Genomic DNA, 13,836 nt, shown 5'->3' on the forward strand with positions numbered 1-13,836 from the left:
ATAAACTTTCTAAAAGTTCAAGGAAAACTAAGACACACACCTAAATGGATAGTTTAAAAAATTTGTGGAGATTTTGTGTTATCTTCCAATTCCAATTCCATTTTCTTCATTTTTTTGGACAGGCAGAGTTAGACAGTGAGAGAGAGACAGAGAGAAAGGTCTTCCTTTTTTCGGTTGTTTCACCCCCAAAATGGCTGCTACGGCCAGCACGCTGTGGCCGGCGCTGCGCCGATCCGAAGCCAGAAGCCAGGTGATTCCTGCTGGTTTCCCATGCGGGTGCAGGGCCCAAGGACCTGGGCCATCCTCCACTGCCTTCCTGGGCCACAGCAGAGAGCTTGACTGGAAGAAGAGCAACTGGGACAGAATCCAGAGCCCCAACCAGGACTAGAACCCATGGTGCTGGTGCTGCAGGCGGAGGATTAGCCTAGTGAGCCGTGGCGCCGGCCTCCAATTCCATTTTCTATGAATTTTTTGAAGTACCCGTGTATGTATGTGTTTATGTGATAGCTATATATGAGGTAAAGAAATGATTAAAAAAAAAGCAAGATACTGTAATTCTGAGAGCAGGCAGGAGGGTGGGATGGGGAGGAAAATACATACAACATAAAATTTGCTATCTTAACTATCTTAGGAGTACAGTTCAGTGGTATGCAGTCCATTCATATGGTACCACTATCACTACCACTCATTTCCAGGACTCTATCTTGCAACTGTGAAAGTGTCTCCCCATTGTGATGGTTAATTTTAGGTGTGGACTTGATTGAGAACTACCTACACAGTGATCAGGTGTTATTTCTGGTTGTGTCTGTGAGGGTATTTCCAGAAGGGACTGGCTTGGAATCAGTGGAGTATGTAAGGAAGATCCCTTCTCTACCAGCTTCCAAGGGGCCCGCTCAACCTTTTGAGGGCCTGGATGGAACAAAAAACAGGAAATGTGAATTTTATGCCCTTTCTCCCTGTTCTGGAGCCAAAACATGCTCTCCTTTTGCCCTTGGAAGTCAGAACTCCAGTCTTTGGTCGCTGGAACCTGCACTAGCAGCCCACTATGTTCTCACGGTTTCAGTCTTGGACTGAGAGTTAAACCACTGGCCTGGGCCATCATGTGGGTTTTATGACACCTGTATCCCATATTGGAATAATGGTCGGGTTGCTCTGCTTCTAAATCAGCTCCCTGCTAATAAGCCTCAAGACAGTGGGAGGTGGCCCAAGCACTGGGGCCCCTGTCACCCACATGGAGACCTGGGTGGAGTTCTAAGCTCCTGGCTTTTCCCTGGCCCTGTTCTGGCTGTTGTGGCCATTTGGGGAGTAAACCAGCGGATGAAAGATATCTTCTCTCTGTCCCTCTCTCTGTGTCACTTTAGCTTTTGAAAAATAAATCTTAAAAAAGCAAACATTGGCTTTCCTGGTTCTGAGGCTTTAAAACTTGGACTTCTCCATGCTTCCAGCTTTGTTGGTTTTACAGCTTGTAGATGGCCTATTGTAAGACTTCTCAGCCTCTGTAATTGAGCTGATTCTCTTAATAAATCCTTTCTCTTCCATATATATATATACACACACATATATATACACACATATATATACATATATAATATATACATAAATGTATATACACAATATATACAATGGCCCATATTTATATGTGTTATATTTTGTATGTCATACAGGTATATCCTTTTGTTTTGTCACCCTGGAGAACCCTAATATACTCATTAAACAACAATGTTCCATTTTCTTTCCTCAGCCCCTGTCAGCCACCTTTCTACTTTCTATTTTTTAAAAAAATTATTTATTTGAAAGAGAGAGAGACAGAGAGAGAGATATCTGTGTATCTACTGGCTCACTTCCTGAAATGGTGGCAACAGCCAGGAATGGGCAAGACTGAAGCCAGGAGCCAGGAGCTCCAAACTGGGCCATTCTGCTACTTTTTAGGCATATTGCAGGGACTTGGATTGGAAGCAGAGCAGCAGGGTCTCAAACTGGATGTTATACAGGATGCCGGCATTGCAGGTGGTGGCTTAACCTGCTGTACCATAATGCCAGCCCCTGTCCATAGTTCTGTCTGCTCTAAGTACTTCATGTCAGTGGAATCATATGGCATTTGTCTTTGTGACTGGTTTATTTCTCTTAGAGTAATGTCTTCAAGGTTCATCCATGTTATATGTCAAAATTTCCTTCCTTTCTAAGGCTGGGTTACATTATATGTGAGTTCTACATTTTGCTGTTCATCAGTGAGCACTTCGGTTGCTTCTATGTTTACCTGTTGTGAATACTGCTGCTATGAGCATGGATGTACAAATATTTCTTGAGGTCTTTGCTTTCAATTATTTTTTTTAGAGATTTATTTAGAGGCAGAGTAATATGGAGAAAGGAGGGAGGGAAAGAGGGAGAAAGGGAGAGAACGAGAGAGAGGGAGTCAGAGTTTGGCCTGGCTGAAGCCAGGAGCCAGGAACTGCATCTGGGTCTCCCATTCAGGAGACAAGGGCCCAAACACTTGCACCATCTTCTGCTACCTCCCCAGGTACATTAGCCGGGAGCTGGATCAGAAGTGTGACAGCTGGGACTTGAACTGGCACTCTGATATGGGATGTTGGCATCCCAAGTGTCAGCTTAACCCACTGTGCCACAAAAGTGGCTTCTCTGCTTTCCATTCTTTGGAAATATATATCCAGAAGTGGAATTGCTGAATTATGTGGTAGTTCTATTTTAATGTACTCTTTTCCATGGCAGCAGTAAATGTGCTGTTTATATTCCTACCAGTAGTGCACATGGGGTCCAGTTTTTCTGCATCCTTGCCAGTACCCATTCCCCCCTCCTTCCTTTGCTTCCCTTTCTTTCTTAAATAGTAGCCATCTTTTTTTAAGATTAATTTATTTATTTGAAAGGCAGAATTACAGAGAGACAGAGGCAGAGAGGCAGAGAGAGAGGTCTTCAATCTGCTGGTTCACTCACCAAATGGCTGCAAAAGGCAGAGCTGGGCTGATCCAAAGCCAGGAGCCAGGAGCTTCTTTTGTGTCTACCATGCAGGTACAGGAGCCCAAGGACTGGGGCCATCTTCTACTGCTTTCCCAGGCCATAGCAGAGAGCTGGATCAAAAATGAAGTAGCCGGAACTCAAACTGGCACCCACATGGGATGTGGGCACTGCAGGTGGTGGCTTTACCTGTAGTAGCCATCTTAATGTTTTGAGCTAATACCTTGTGCTCTGGATTTGGTTTTCCTGATAATTAATGTTGAGCATCTTTCATGTCCTTATTGTCCATTTGTATATCTTCTTTGGAGGAATGCCTAACAAGTCCTTTGTCTATTTTTTAATCGGAATTTTTTATTGCTATAGAGTTTTAGGAATTCTGAATTCATTCTGGATACTAATCCCATATCAAATATTGATTTGAATATTTTTTTCTCCCATTCTATAGGATTCTCTGTTACTCTGTTGATAGTATTTTTTTTTTTTTGACAGGCAGAGTGGACAGTGAGAGAGAGAGACAGAGAGAAAGGTCTTCCATTGCCGTTGGTTCACCCTCCAATGGCCGCTGCGGCCAGCGCGCTGCGGCCAGCGCACCGCGCTGATCCGATGGCAGGAACCAGGTACTTATCCTGGTCTCCCATGGGGTGCAGGGCCCAAGCACTTGGGCCATCCTCCACTGCACTCCCTGGCCACAGCAGAGAGCTGGCCTGGAAGAGGGGCAACCAGGACAGAATCCTGTGCCCCGACCGGGACTAGAACCTGGTGTGCCGGCGCCGCAAGGCGGAGGATTAGCCTAGTGAGCTGCGGCGCCGGCCTGTTGATAGTATTTTATGATGTACAAATTTTTAAAATTTTCATGAAATCCAGTTTGTCCTTTTTCTGTTATTGCTTGTGGCTTTGGAATCGTGTCCAAGAAATTGGGAAACCCAATGTCTTGAAACTTTTGGCCTATTTTTTCCTTGGAACTTTTACAGTTTTAGGACTTAAATTTAGTTCACAATTCATTTGTATGTAATTTTTGCACATGGTATTAGGTTAGATCCATCTTTATTCTTCTGAGTCCAGATAGTGCTGTTTTCATAGCACCATTTGTGGAACAGACTGCCTTTTCTGCATTGAATGATCTTGGCTCACTTGACAAAAGTCACTTGTCCGTATATGTCAGAGTCTATTTCTGGACTCTCCATTCTAGTCCATTGGTCTGTATGTCTGACTTTGTGCCAGTATAATACCATTTTGATTACTGTAATTTTGCAGTACGTTTTAGTTTCAGAAAGTATGATTCCTATAGAATTGTTCTCTCTTAGATTGCTTTAGCTGTTCAGAATCTCTTGAAATTCCATATGGTTTTTTGATACGTTTTTCCATTTCTTCAAAAAAAAATCATTGGAATTTTTATAGGAATTGTAGTACATCTCTGTATTGCTTTGTGTAATATTGACAGCAATATAAAAGTTTTTAATATGTGAAAATGAGATATCTTTACATTTATTTGCCTTTCATTTGTTTCAGAATGCTTTGTAGTTTTCATTGTATAATCTCTCACCTTCTTGGTTAATTGCTAAGCATTGTGTGTGTGTGTGTGTGCATTATTGTAAATGTAGTTTCCTCCCCTTAATTTTCTTTTCAGATTGTTCATCATTAGTATATAGAATTGTAACTGATTTTTGCACGTTCATTTTTTACTTTGCTACTGTTCTGAATTCATTTATTCTAACTGCTTATTTGTGGAATCTTTAGGATTTTTTTTTTAACATATAAGATTGTCTGTGAACAGAATGATTTTTCTTTATCCTTTCTTATTTGGATGCTTTTTATTTATTTTTCATGCTTAATTGCTCTGGTTAGAACTTCTGGTGCAATATCTAATTGGGCATCTTTGCCTTGTTCCTGATTTTAGAGGAACATTTCTGTCTTTCACCAGAGAGTATGAGGTTTGTTGTAGGTTTTTTGCATATATTTTTTATTGTGTTGTGATAGTTTCCCTTCAATATTATTTTGGTAAGTGTTTTTAACATCAAAGGCTTTAAGTTTTCCATATACTTTTTTTTAAGGTTTATTTATTTGGGGGAGGCAGTGTTGTAGCATAGTTCATTAGGCCACTGCCTGCAGTACCAGCATCCCATATGGGTGCTGGTTTGAGAACTGGCTGCTCTGCTTCTGGTCCAGCTTTCTGCTAATGCACCTGGGAAAGCAGCAGAAGATGGTCTCAGTTCTTGGGTCCCTGCACCCATGTGGGAGACCTACAGGAAGCTCTAGGCTCCTGGCTTTGGTCTGGCACAACCCTGGCCATCAACTAGTGAATGGAAGATCTCTCTCTGTCTGCCTCTCCCTCTGTCTCTGTAACCCTGCCTTTCAAATAAATAAAAAATAAATCTTTAATGAAAACAAATATCGCTTGATCAGCATCTGAAGCCAAAAAGGCTGAGTTGATCCTTAAAGGAGATTGCATTGAGCTTGTTTCAAATTCACTTGCTTTGATTCAGCAAGTTGCAATGGTTAGAAATATGTCAGAAAAAATTTTGAATTACATTTAAATTTCTGAAAAAAGTACAGTTCAGCTGGCTGATGAATATGACATATGTCCAGCTACAGAAATTGATCTTCTGAATTATAAGGTCGATCTGTGATATTTTGTGATACTTTAATGATGCAGTAATTGGTCTTTATTGATATGAGGGGGAGGTAAAATAAAGTATTCTTAGGTTCTTTCATTATTTAGGAAGAGGGTATATTTTAGTGCCTGGGAAAACTAATAAAATAGTAGAAAAATTGTGTGTATTTTTCAAAGTAAGGGGAAAATGGAATGGTATTTTTTTTTAAAAGCCAAAGAAAAATGAGAGGGAAAATAAAAAAGCATGTCATAAGATGGTAGATTAAAACCCAAACTGACCAATTATTACATTAAAGGAACTACATCTGCAGTTATAAAACAGATATTTAATTATTTAGTTTTTTAAAGATGTATTTTATTTACTTGAAGAGTTAGAGGAAGAGACAGAAAGAGATCTTCTCTCCATTGGTTCACTCCCAAAATGACCACAACAGCTGCAACTTCATCTAAGTCTCCCATGCGTGGGCCATCTTCTGCTGCCTTCCCAGGCATATTAGCTGGATTGGAAGCAGAACAGCTGGTACTCAAACCCATGCACATATGAGATGCTGACATCACAGGTAGGAGTTTAACCCACAGTGCCACAATGCCAGCTCCAAACAAGTATTTTAGAAAACAAATATTTTATCTTTGTAAGAGACACATCTAAGATATAAGGATACAGATAGTTTGAAAATAAAAGAATGGGCTTATATAAGTGATCAACATCTGGTAAGAAAGATCATGAAAAAAAAGTCTCTAAAAATTCACGTGAAGGGGCCTGCGCTGTGGTGTAGTGGGTAAAGCTGCTGCCTGCAGTGCTGGCATCCCATATGGGTGCTGGTTCGAGTCCTGGCTGCTCCACTTCTGATCCAGCTCTCTGCTATGGCCTGGGAAAGCAGTGGAAGATGGCCCAACTCCTTGGCCCCCTGCCCCCACATGGGAGACCCAGAAGAACATCCAGCTCCTGGCTTCAGATTGGCCCAGCTCTAGCCATTGTAGCTATTTGGGAAGTGAACCAGTGAATGAGTGAATGGAAGATCTCTCTCTCTCTCTCTCTCTCTCTCTCTCTGCAACTCTACCTTTCAAATAAATAAATCTTTAAAAAATTCATATGATGAATGAATAAGAGAGCATCATAACACAACTTGTGCACATTGAAAAGATAATAAAGTAGCATTACTGACTCTAAAGCACAGGCAGCAAAAGTAAAAATAGACTAGTTGGATTACATCAAACTAAAAAGCCCTTGTACAGCAAAGAAAACAACCCACAGAGTGGAGAGACATAGAATGGGAGAAAATATTGCAAGCCATAATCTGATGAAGAGTTATACCCAAGATATATAGGAAATACAACTCAAGAGCAAGAAAACACCTGATTAAAAATATGGATAAAGACCTGAATAAATATTTCTTAAAAAGTAAGCATACAGGGGCTTGTTCTGTGGTCAGTGGGTTAACACCCTGGCCTGAAGTGCCGGCATCCCATATGGGCGCCAGTTCTAGTCCCAGTTGCTCCTCTTCTGATCCAGCTCTCTGCTATGGCCTGGGAAAGCAGTAGAAGATGGCCCAAGTCCTTGAGCCCCTGCACCCACATGGGAGACCTGGAAGAAGCTCCTGTTTCCTGGCTTCGGATCAGCGCACCTCCAGCCATTGTGCCCAATTGGGGAGTGAACCATCGGATGGAAGACCTCTCTCTCTCTGTCTCTCTCTGTCTCTCCTCTCTGTGTAACTCTTTCAGATAAATAAATAAATCTTAAAAAAGTAAACATACAAATGGCTTATATGAAAATTCTCAACATCAGTAATAATATCATCTGAGAAATTCAAATTAAAGCCATGGTGATGTTTCACCTCACACCTGTTAGAATGGTTATTAGCAGAAAGGTGAAAGATAACAAATGGTGATGTATGTGGAGAAAAGGAAACCCTTGCACACAAGGATAGGAAAGTAAATATACTACAGTCCTAAAGGAAAACAGAATGGAGGTTCCTCAAACAGTTAAAAGTAGAACTATCATATTATGATCCAGCAATCCCATTAATGGGCATATATGAAAAATAAAAGAAATAGGTCTGCATTCTCATGTTGTTTGGTGTGTTATTCACAATAGCCAGGGTATAGAATCAGCCTAAGTGTCTGCTGAGGTTTGAGTATTAGTCTTGGTGTTCCCCAAAGACCCAGGTCTTAGAGGTTTTGGTCCCCTGAGAGATAATGGAACTGTTTAGGAGGTAGGCCTAGTGGGAGGTTGTTAGGTCACTGGTGGTTTTTGTTTGGCCTGAATTCTCATAAGAGGGTTGGTTTAAGGCTGTGTTTGGGCCCACCTCCTCATGGCATCTTGGCTTGTACGTGACCCTTCCTCCTCGCACCTGCCACCATTGCTATTTGCCACCCTTACCAGAGAAAGTGAATGGGACTGCCTTGTCTTGAACTTCTAAAACTGTAGGTAAATAAACCTTTTCTCTTTTTAAAGTTAGTTTTCTTTGGTATTTCATTGTAGTAAGAAAAACTGACTAGTACAGTGTCCATAGGAAAATGTGGTAACTATACCTAAAGAAATATTATACAACCATGAAAAGAAGTTAATCATTTGCAACAATGTGGATGGATGCAGAGGCCATTATAGTAAGTGAAATAAGCCAGGTGCAGAAAAACAATCATATGATCTCACGGATCTCACTTTTTATGAGGAATCCAAAAAAGTTAAATTCATAGAAATGGAGAGTAGATATTTATCACGGGCTGGTGTGGTAGCTGGAGGGCGGAGTTGGGAACAGTTGATCAAAGGATACAACATTTCAGTTATGAGAAACAAGTTCAAGAGATCTGTTGTGGAATGTGATGACTATAGTTTACATGCTATATTCTAAAAATTACTCAAAGGCTGTCTCTGCTTTTCAAATAAAAGAAGAGGAGGAGAACAGGCGGAGGCAGAGGAGGAGGAGGAGAAAGAGGAGGAAGAGGATGAAGGTGGAAGGAGGAGGAGGGGGAGGAGGGGAAGGAGAGCAAGCGTTTAGCCTCGTGGTTAATATGCTCGTGTCCCACATTTGAGTGCCTGGGTTTTATGCCAGGCCCTGGCTCATCTTTCTAGTTTTCTGCTAATGCAGATCCTAGGAGGCAGAAGCAGTGGTGCCAGTAATTTCCTGCTACCCATGTGGGGACCAGAATTGAGTTCCAGCTCCTGGCATCATCCAACCATTGCAGGCATTTGTGGAGTGAACCAGTAAATGTGAACTCACTCTTTCACTCACTCTCTGCCTTCTAAATAAGTAAAAAAATGTGTTTAATGTGAAGAGAGTAGGTTTAAAGTGTTCTCACCATAAAAATGATAGTTGAGGGAAGTAATGCATGTGTTAATTAGCTCAAGTTAGCCATTCCACAATGTATATATTTCAGAATGTCACTTTTTGTGCAATAAATATATATAATTTTATTTGTCAATTTTAAAATAATTACCTTTTGGAAAATATAGATTAAATAAAAACTTTCTTTAACATGCAATTTATATCAAAATCATAAAGCAAAGTTGTATAGTTCTGTAATTGTTAAAGAAATTGGTGCCATAATTTAAAACCTTTCCACAAGGAAGACTAGATCCAGATGGCTCCAGTGGAAAACTAGACAAAACATCTGAGGAATAAACAAGCCAAATAACTTCAATAAATTCTTCCAGGTGAGAGAGAGAGTGTATTACTACTACATATGAACAGCAACTTCAGTTATCCTCACCAATATATTAAATTATTATTTATAATAGTCAAAGAATCCAAGTGTCCATCAGTGGATGACTAGAGAAACAAAATGTTTCTGGCCTTCATCTCTCCTGGGGGCCGGCAGTGGTGAAGCTTTTTGCTGTTGCTAGTTTCTGGGAGCCTCCCCATCCCCTACAGTTTCCCTTAACCCTGCCTGCATGGTTGTACCCAGACTCTACCCAGAACTCCTTCAATGAAATCATTTGAGCATCTGATTCCTGCTGAGACTCTGGTAAATCACTTATTCACCATTTTTACAACAGCCCCTGTGCCCCAGCTATGCTTGGTGTTCTCTGTACCGGAAGTTCTGTTTTACCTGTATTCAGAAAACAACCCTTCAGAATTCTGTCAAGGGGAGGGAGGGTAGGTGCCCCCAGTGCTGAGGTGTAGGGTGAGGGTATAAGATGTAGAGAAGGTCCAGGGGGCAGGTGTCTCTGCTTCCCCCATGATGTTTCTGAATTTCGCCACCCTCCCCAACCCCAACCCCAACCCTTCCATCGTTCTCATACCTAAAGGCTCCTGGCACTGTTTTGAAAGTTCTGTCCAATGACAGTTTAGGATTTTAATGTCGTCAACCAATTAGGATGTACCTTTCGCTTATTTCCTTTCCAAAATGTTAGTGATAGCTCTTACCTACCTGCTTCATTCTTGCTTTTGTACGTATATGATAAAACAAAAACAAAATACAATGACAATAAAAATTTTAGCTTTAACATGCTTTTTTATAGTAAGAGAAATTAGATGCATGGATCCAATCTATCTTAATCTTCAATGTATGAATGGAAGCTTCCATTAATATTTTCTTTTTTTTTATTTTGAATTATCTATTTACTGTTTAATTGTATTTAATTTTAGACTCTCCTAAAATGGCCTAATAAAAATTTGGGTTGCTAAAGGACGGCCTCATCCGCTTGCTCTTTGCTATTTTTTGGCAGTAATGAGTTACAGTCATTGTTTGGGTATTTTTCTTCCCCTTAAAAAGCTAATCTAGGTGGGGTAGGCCCGATTAAAATATCCTAAAACTATAATGCATTTTTGACAGGTTTGTAGCAAACAGTCAGTTACATTGAAATCAATAAAATAAATCTTTGTACACTACCACCGAATCAGTTTGGTACATTGATATACCAACTAATTAAACATCACTTAGGTGCCACCCTTAGATCTGGAGAAGAGGGTCCCTTCCCCCATTTCTGTGTCTTACAAGGGCCTGTTCCGGCCGGGAAGACGTCCCGTGGCCTGGGAACACTCCGTCCAGGCCCCCGGCACCCGGCCACTGCCCACTCCCAGGTGCCCAGGCTGCTCTCCCAGGCCGTCCGAGATCACCCTCCTGGGTCATTCCTGCAAGGACAGACAGTCCTCCTTGCTCAGCCTCACGCCAGGCGGGAGCTGAGAACGGATGTGAGCCAGGAGAGCAGGCCGGGCACACGCCGCCTTCCCGTTGTGTAGGGCTGACTGTGGGGTGGGGGCGGTGAGGCAGCCGGCTGAGGGAGGGGTCCGCCTAGCCTCCCAGGTTCTTAGCGGGCCTTACTGGTCGCGGAGCAGTGGCCGCCTGGCCTATTGCATCCGCAGTTTCGTAACTTTTCAATATCCGGGTACGCAGGCCTCCTTGGTACTCTCGCTCTGAGCCTGGCAAACACGATTTTCCGAGTAACGTTTTCAACGGTCGTGCGTCCCGCGCGGCTCTTACTTACTGGTCAGTTGACCAGTTTAAGTCGCCCACGAAGTGCGGAGTCCTCCCACAAACGCCAACACGTGTCAGCCCATCCGAGGCTACACTAATCCCGCAGTGACAGACAATCTGCGTGAGGAGAGGGTGACTCGCCCGTGGCCACTGGGCGGGGCACTGGAAGACGGGACCGAGCCCACAGGACGCCCGCTAGACGTCCAAGCTCTGTCCGCAGTCGCCGGCGTCCGCAGCTTTCCTCAGCAAACCCCAGCAGGAGGGCGGGAGGGCCGCTCGGTCCCGGCTTCCGCTGCGCCACGCCTCCTCAGGCTTCCCTCCATTAATATTTTCCAGAACTGAGTTTTTAATGAGCATACCTGGATATTTTTGATTACATTACATCTTAAAGGATTGTATGTATTTTCTATCACCAAAAATGGCCAGATCCATTAGTCCTATCAGTCAGCAGAGTTAAGAGTTGGGAAGAAAGACAGTGACATTGTGTAAAGAGAAGGCTGAACATCCCCTGGAGGGAGGTGGGCAGAGTGAACGAGTGTCATTAGAATGCAGGCCCACTCCTTCCTACCCGAGGGAGAATGTGTAGTTAAAACCTCCAATTCCTGTACTTCAGAGTTGTATCTTTGTTCTTTGGAATTCCAATTCAGTGACAAGAGTCTATGATAAAAGAACCAAATTAAAAAGTTGTGTACATCTCGTGTTGGACATTCCCAAGTCCAATGCCTGTTAAAGGCAATTGAGAATCCAGTGATTAAGTCGTGTGATTGGTTTTGTTGCCCGCAGTTTTCTCTAATATTTGACCATGTAAATTTTTGCCTTCCACGATACCTGATGTAACTAATCCAGCAGAAAACAAAATTCTGTAATTTTAGCCCAAAATAGCTTTAAGAACAGTGTAATCAAATGACAGGTTTGTCATGAAACAAGAAAAAAAATTCACTTAAATACTGAAATCTCCCAATAAACTGCTTTAAAAATGTACTTTTTGGCACATTATGTGAGTTGACTTGCATATGGGAGGGAGTTAGCTAAACTCTTGGTGAACACCTTCCAGAAGTGCTATTTTGGGGCTCTAGGATAACTGATTCAAGCAATCCTTTCTTGCCACAATTAGAACTTGCCAGTTACTAATGAAAGTCTTTGCTCTATCTTGACAAAATAATTGTATTACACAAAAGGAATAGTCGCCTTTCTCTTTCAGAAAGTTGAAGAAAACATACCCAAGTTGAAATGCGTGCATGCAAGCACTTTGGCGTTCATGTCTTCTTCTGTGATTTTGTCTACATGTTTACATAAAGCAGGGGTGGGGAACATCTGTTTGTGCCAGGGCAACCACTGTTGGGACTCAAAATTCAATAGATCTACAGCAGGCTAATTTTTAAGCCGATAATTTTATATGGCCCGCAAGTGATATTATCAATATTAAAATGGCCCTTGGCAGAACAAAGCTTCCCCAGTCCTGAAAGGAGCAGGGACTATTAATGTTTACTATATTAAGGTAATAGAGATTATAGAGCTGACCATCCTTCAGGTAACTGCATTTGAGTTTTGTCTTTTCTACTTACTGCTGTTTTGTACAAAAAGTCACACAAAGGGACAGTATTTACATATTTATTAAGGTTCCATAGTTTGAATAGTCATGTGTCAATTATTGAAAATTTGAATTCAAATTTTCATTTTTTTGTAAAACAATGGATGATGTAAATTTTGTTGTACACATTGCTTTTCATGATTCTGGGAGATTTCCTTGGAGTATAATTTGGAGATGAAATTAAATACTACATTTTTCTGGCTCAATATTTTGTTACCAAATTGTTAACTTTTCAAGAAATCAGAACATCACGTTTCTGGGTTCTTCTGATCAGATCCTAATGTAAAGTCCTGAAAACATAATCCTAATTAACAAAGTCATTTGGCTTATTCCAACAAACAATTCAGCAACATACAGGAAATTTTTTTTTTTTTCTTGTAAGAAGCTGGGTTTTGAAGGGAAGAACGAATATCTCAATTATAGAAATAATGGGAATTATAGCCATAAAATTGATGTCTCATCCCTGAATGCTCCCTGTCCCTGAGGTCTTTTTGGTCTTCTAGAATTGATTTAAGGAAACGCTTTTGTGCACCAGTTTTTGAAAAAGAGTTCTTAAGCTCCAGCAAGCTGCTCTGAGGTTTGGCCACTCCTGCTCTGGGAATCCAACCCAGAATAGGTCTTGTTTCTTCACTGTTTTCCAGGTTCAAGCATGATTCTTCTGGCTTACTTAAAACATGTTCTAAAGAGAAATCTTCCATGGATGGATTATTTTGTAGAATACTAGATTTCCTAAAACTGTAAGGGTTTTGACACATAGAATACTTATCATATATGGCAGGTTTTAAATCTTGGTAGTCAATGTAATTGTTAGATTTATAGTAAGGCATGGGTTGGGGTTTTAAAGATAGCTGTCTCCAGTACAAATCCTCTGTCTTTTTAGTATCAGTGATTTTTGGAAATGGTTTTATGTCATAAATGCTAGTCAGATCTTTTGTGTGATAGTAAGGTGGCAGTGCATAGGTAGACAGCAAGCTTTGTTCTTCCTTAATCTTCTCCTCAGTATCCTGGTTTCTATGGGTCACACCAGCCAGTACATTATCACTAAGTGCCATCATTTCTGCAGAACTGGGTACAAAGGTGTGAAAAGTACACAGAACTCTAGGGGTACAATCTGGACAGGAAGTTGGTGTTTGCTGTACAGTAGCCTCCAGAGGACGTTGTTTTTGAATCAGTCGGGCAATTCGTCCTTCCAAAGGCCTGGCAGGTTTTAAGACAGGATGGGATTTTTCTTGCTGTAGTGGTTGAA

At 41.4% G+C, this 13,836-nt stretch overlaps 2 protein-coding genes across 8 annotated transcripts in view; one reads left to right on the forward strand and one right to left on the reverse strand.

Moving 5' to 3' along the window:
- LOC138845860 (uncharacterized) overlaps nt 1-13,836 on the forward strand; it is a 214,817-nt gene that overhangs the window by 3,388 nt on the left and 197,593 nt on the right. The window lies entirely within an intron of this gene.
- The window catches only part of SPMIP4 (sperm microtubule inner protein 4), a 30,709-nt gene continuing 29,469 nt past the window's right edge, over nt 12,597-13,836 (reverse strand). For all 5 annotated transcript variants that reach the window (XM_089315426.1, XM_089315428.1, XM_008261548.5 and 2 more), the window contains one exon: nt 12,597-13,822. In XM_089315426.1, the coding sequence (XP_089171552.1) occupies nt 13,004-13,822 (819 nt within the window). In that variant the 3' untranslated portion in view covers nt 12,597-13,003. The remainder of the gene's footprint in view (nt 13,823-13,836) is intronic.

The sequence above is a fragment of the Oryctolagus cuniculus genome, chromosome 16 (genome assembly GCF_051225735.1).
Source record: "Oryctolagus cuniculus isolate XC-2025 breed Fujian yellow rabbit chromosome 16, ASM5122573v1, whole genome shotgun sequence".
Taxonomy (NCBI): Eukaryota; Metazoa; Chordata; class Mammalia; order Lagomorpha; family Leporidae; genus Oryctolagus; species Oryctolagus cuniculus.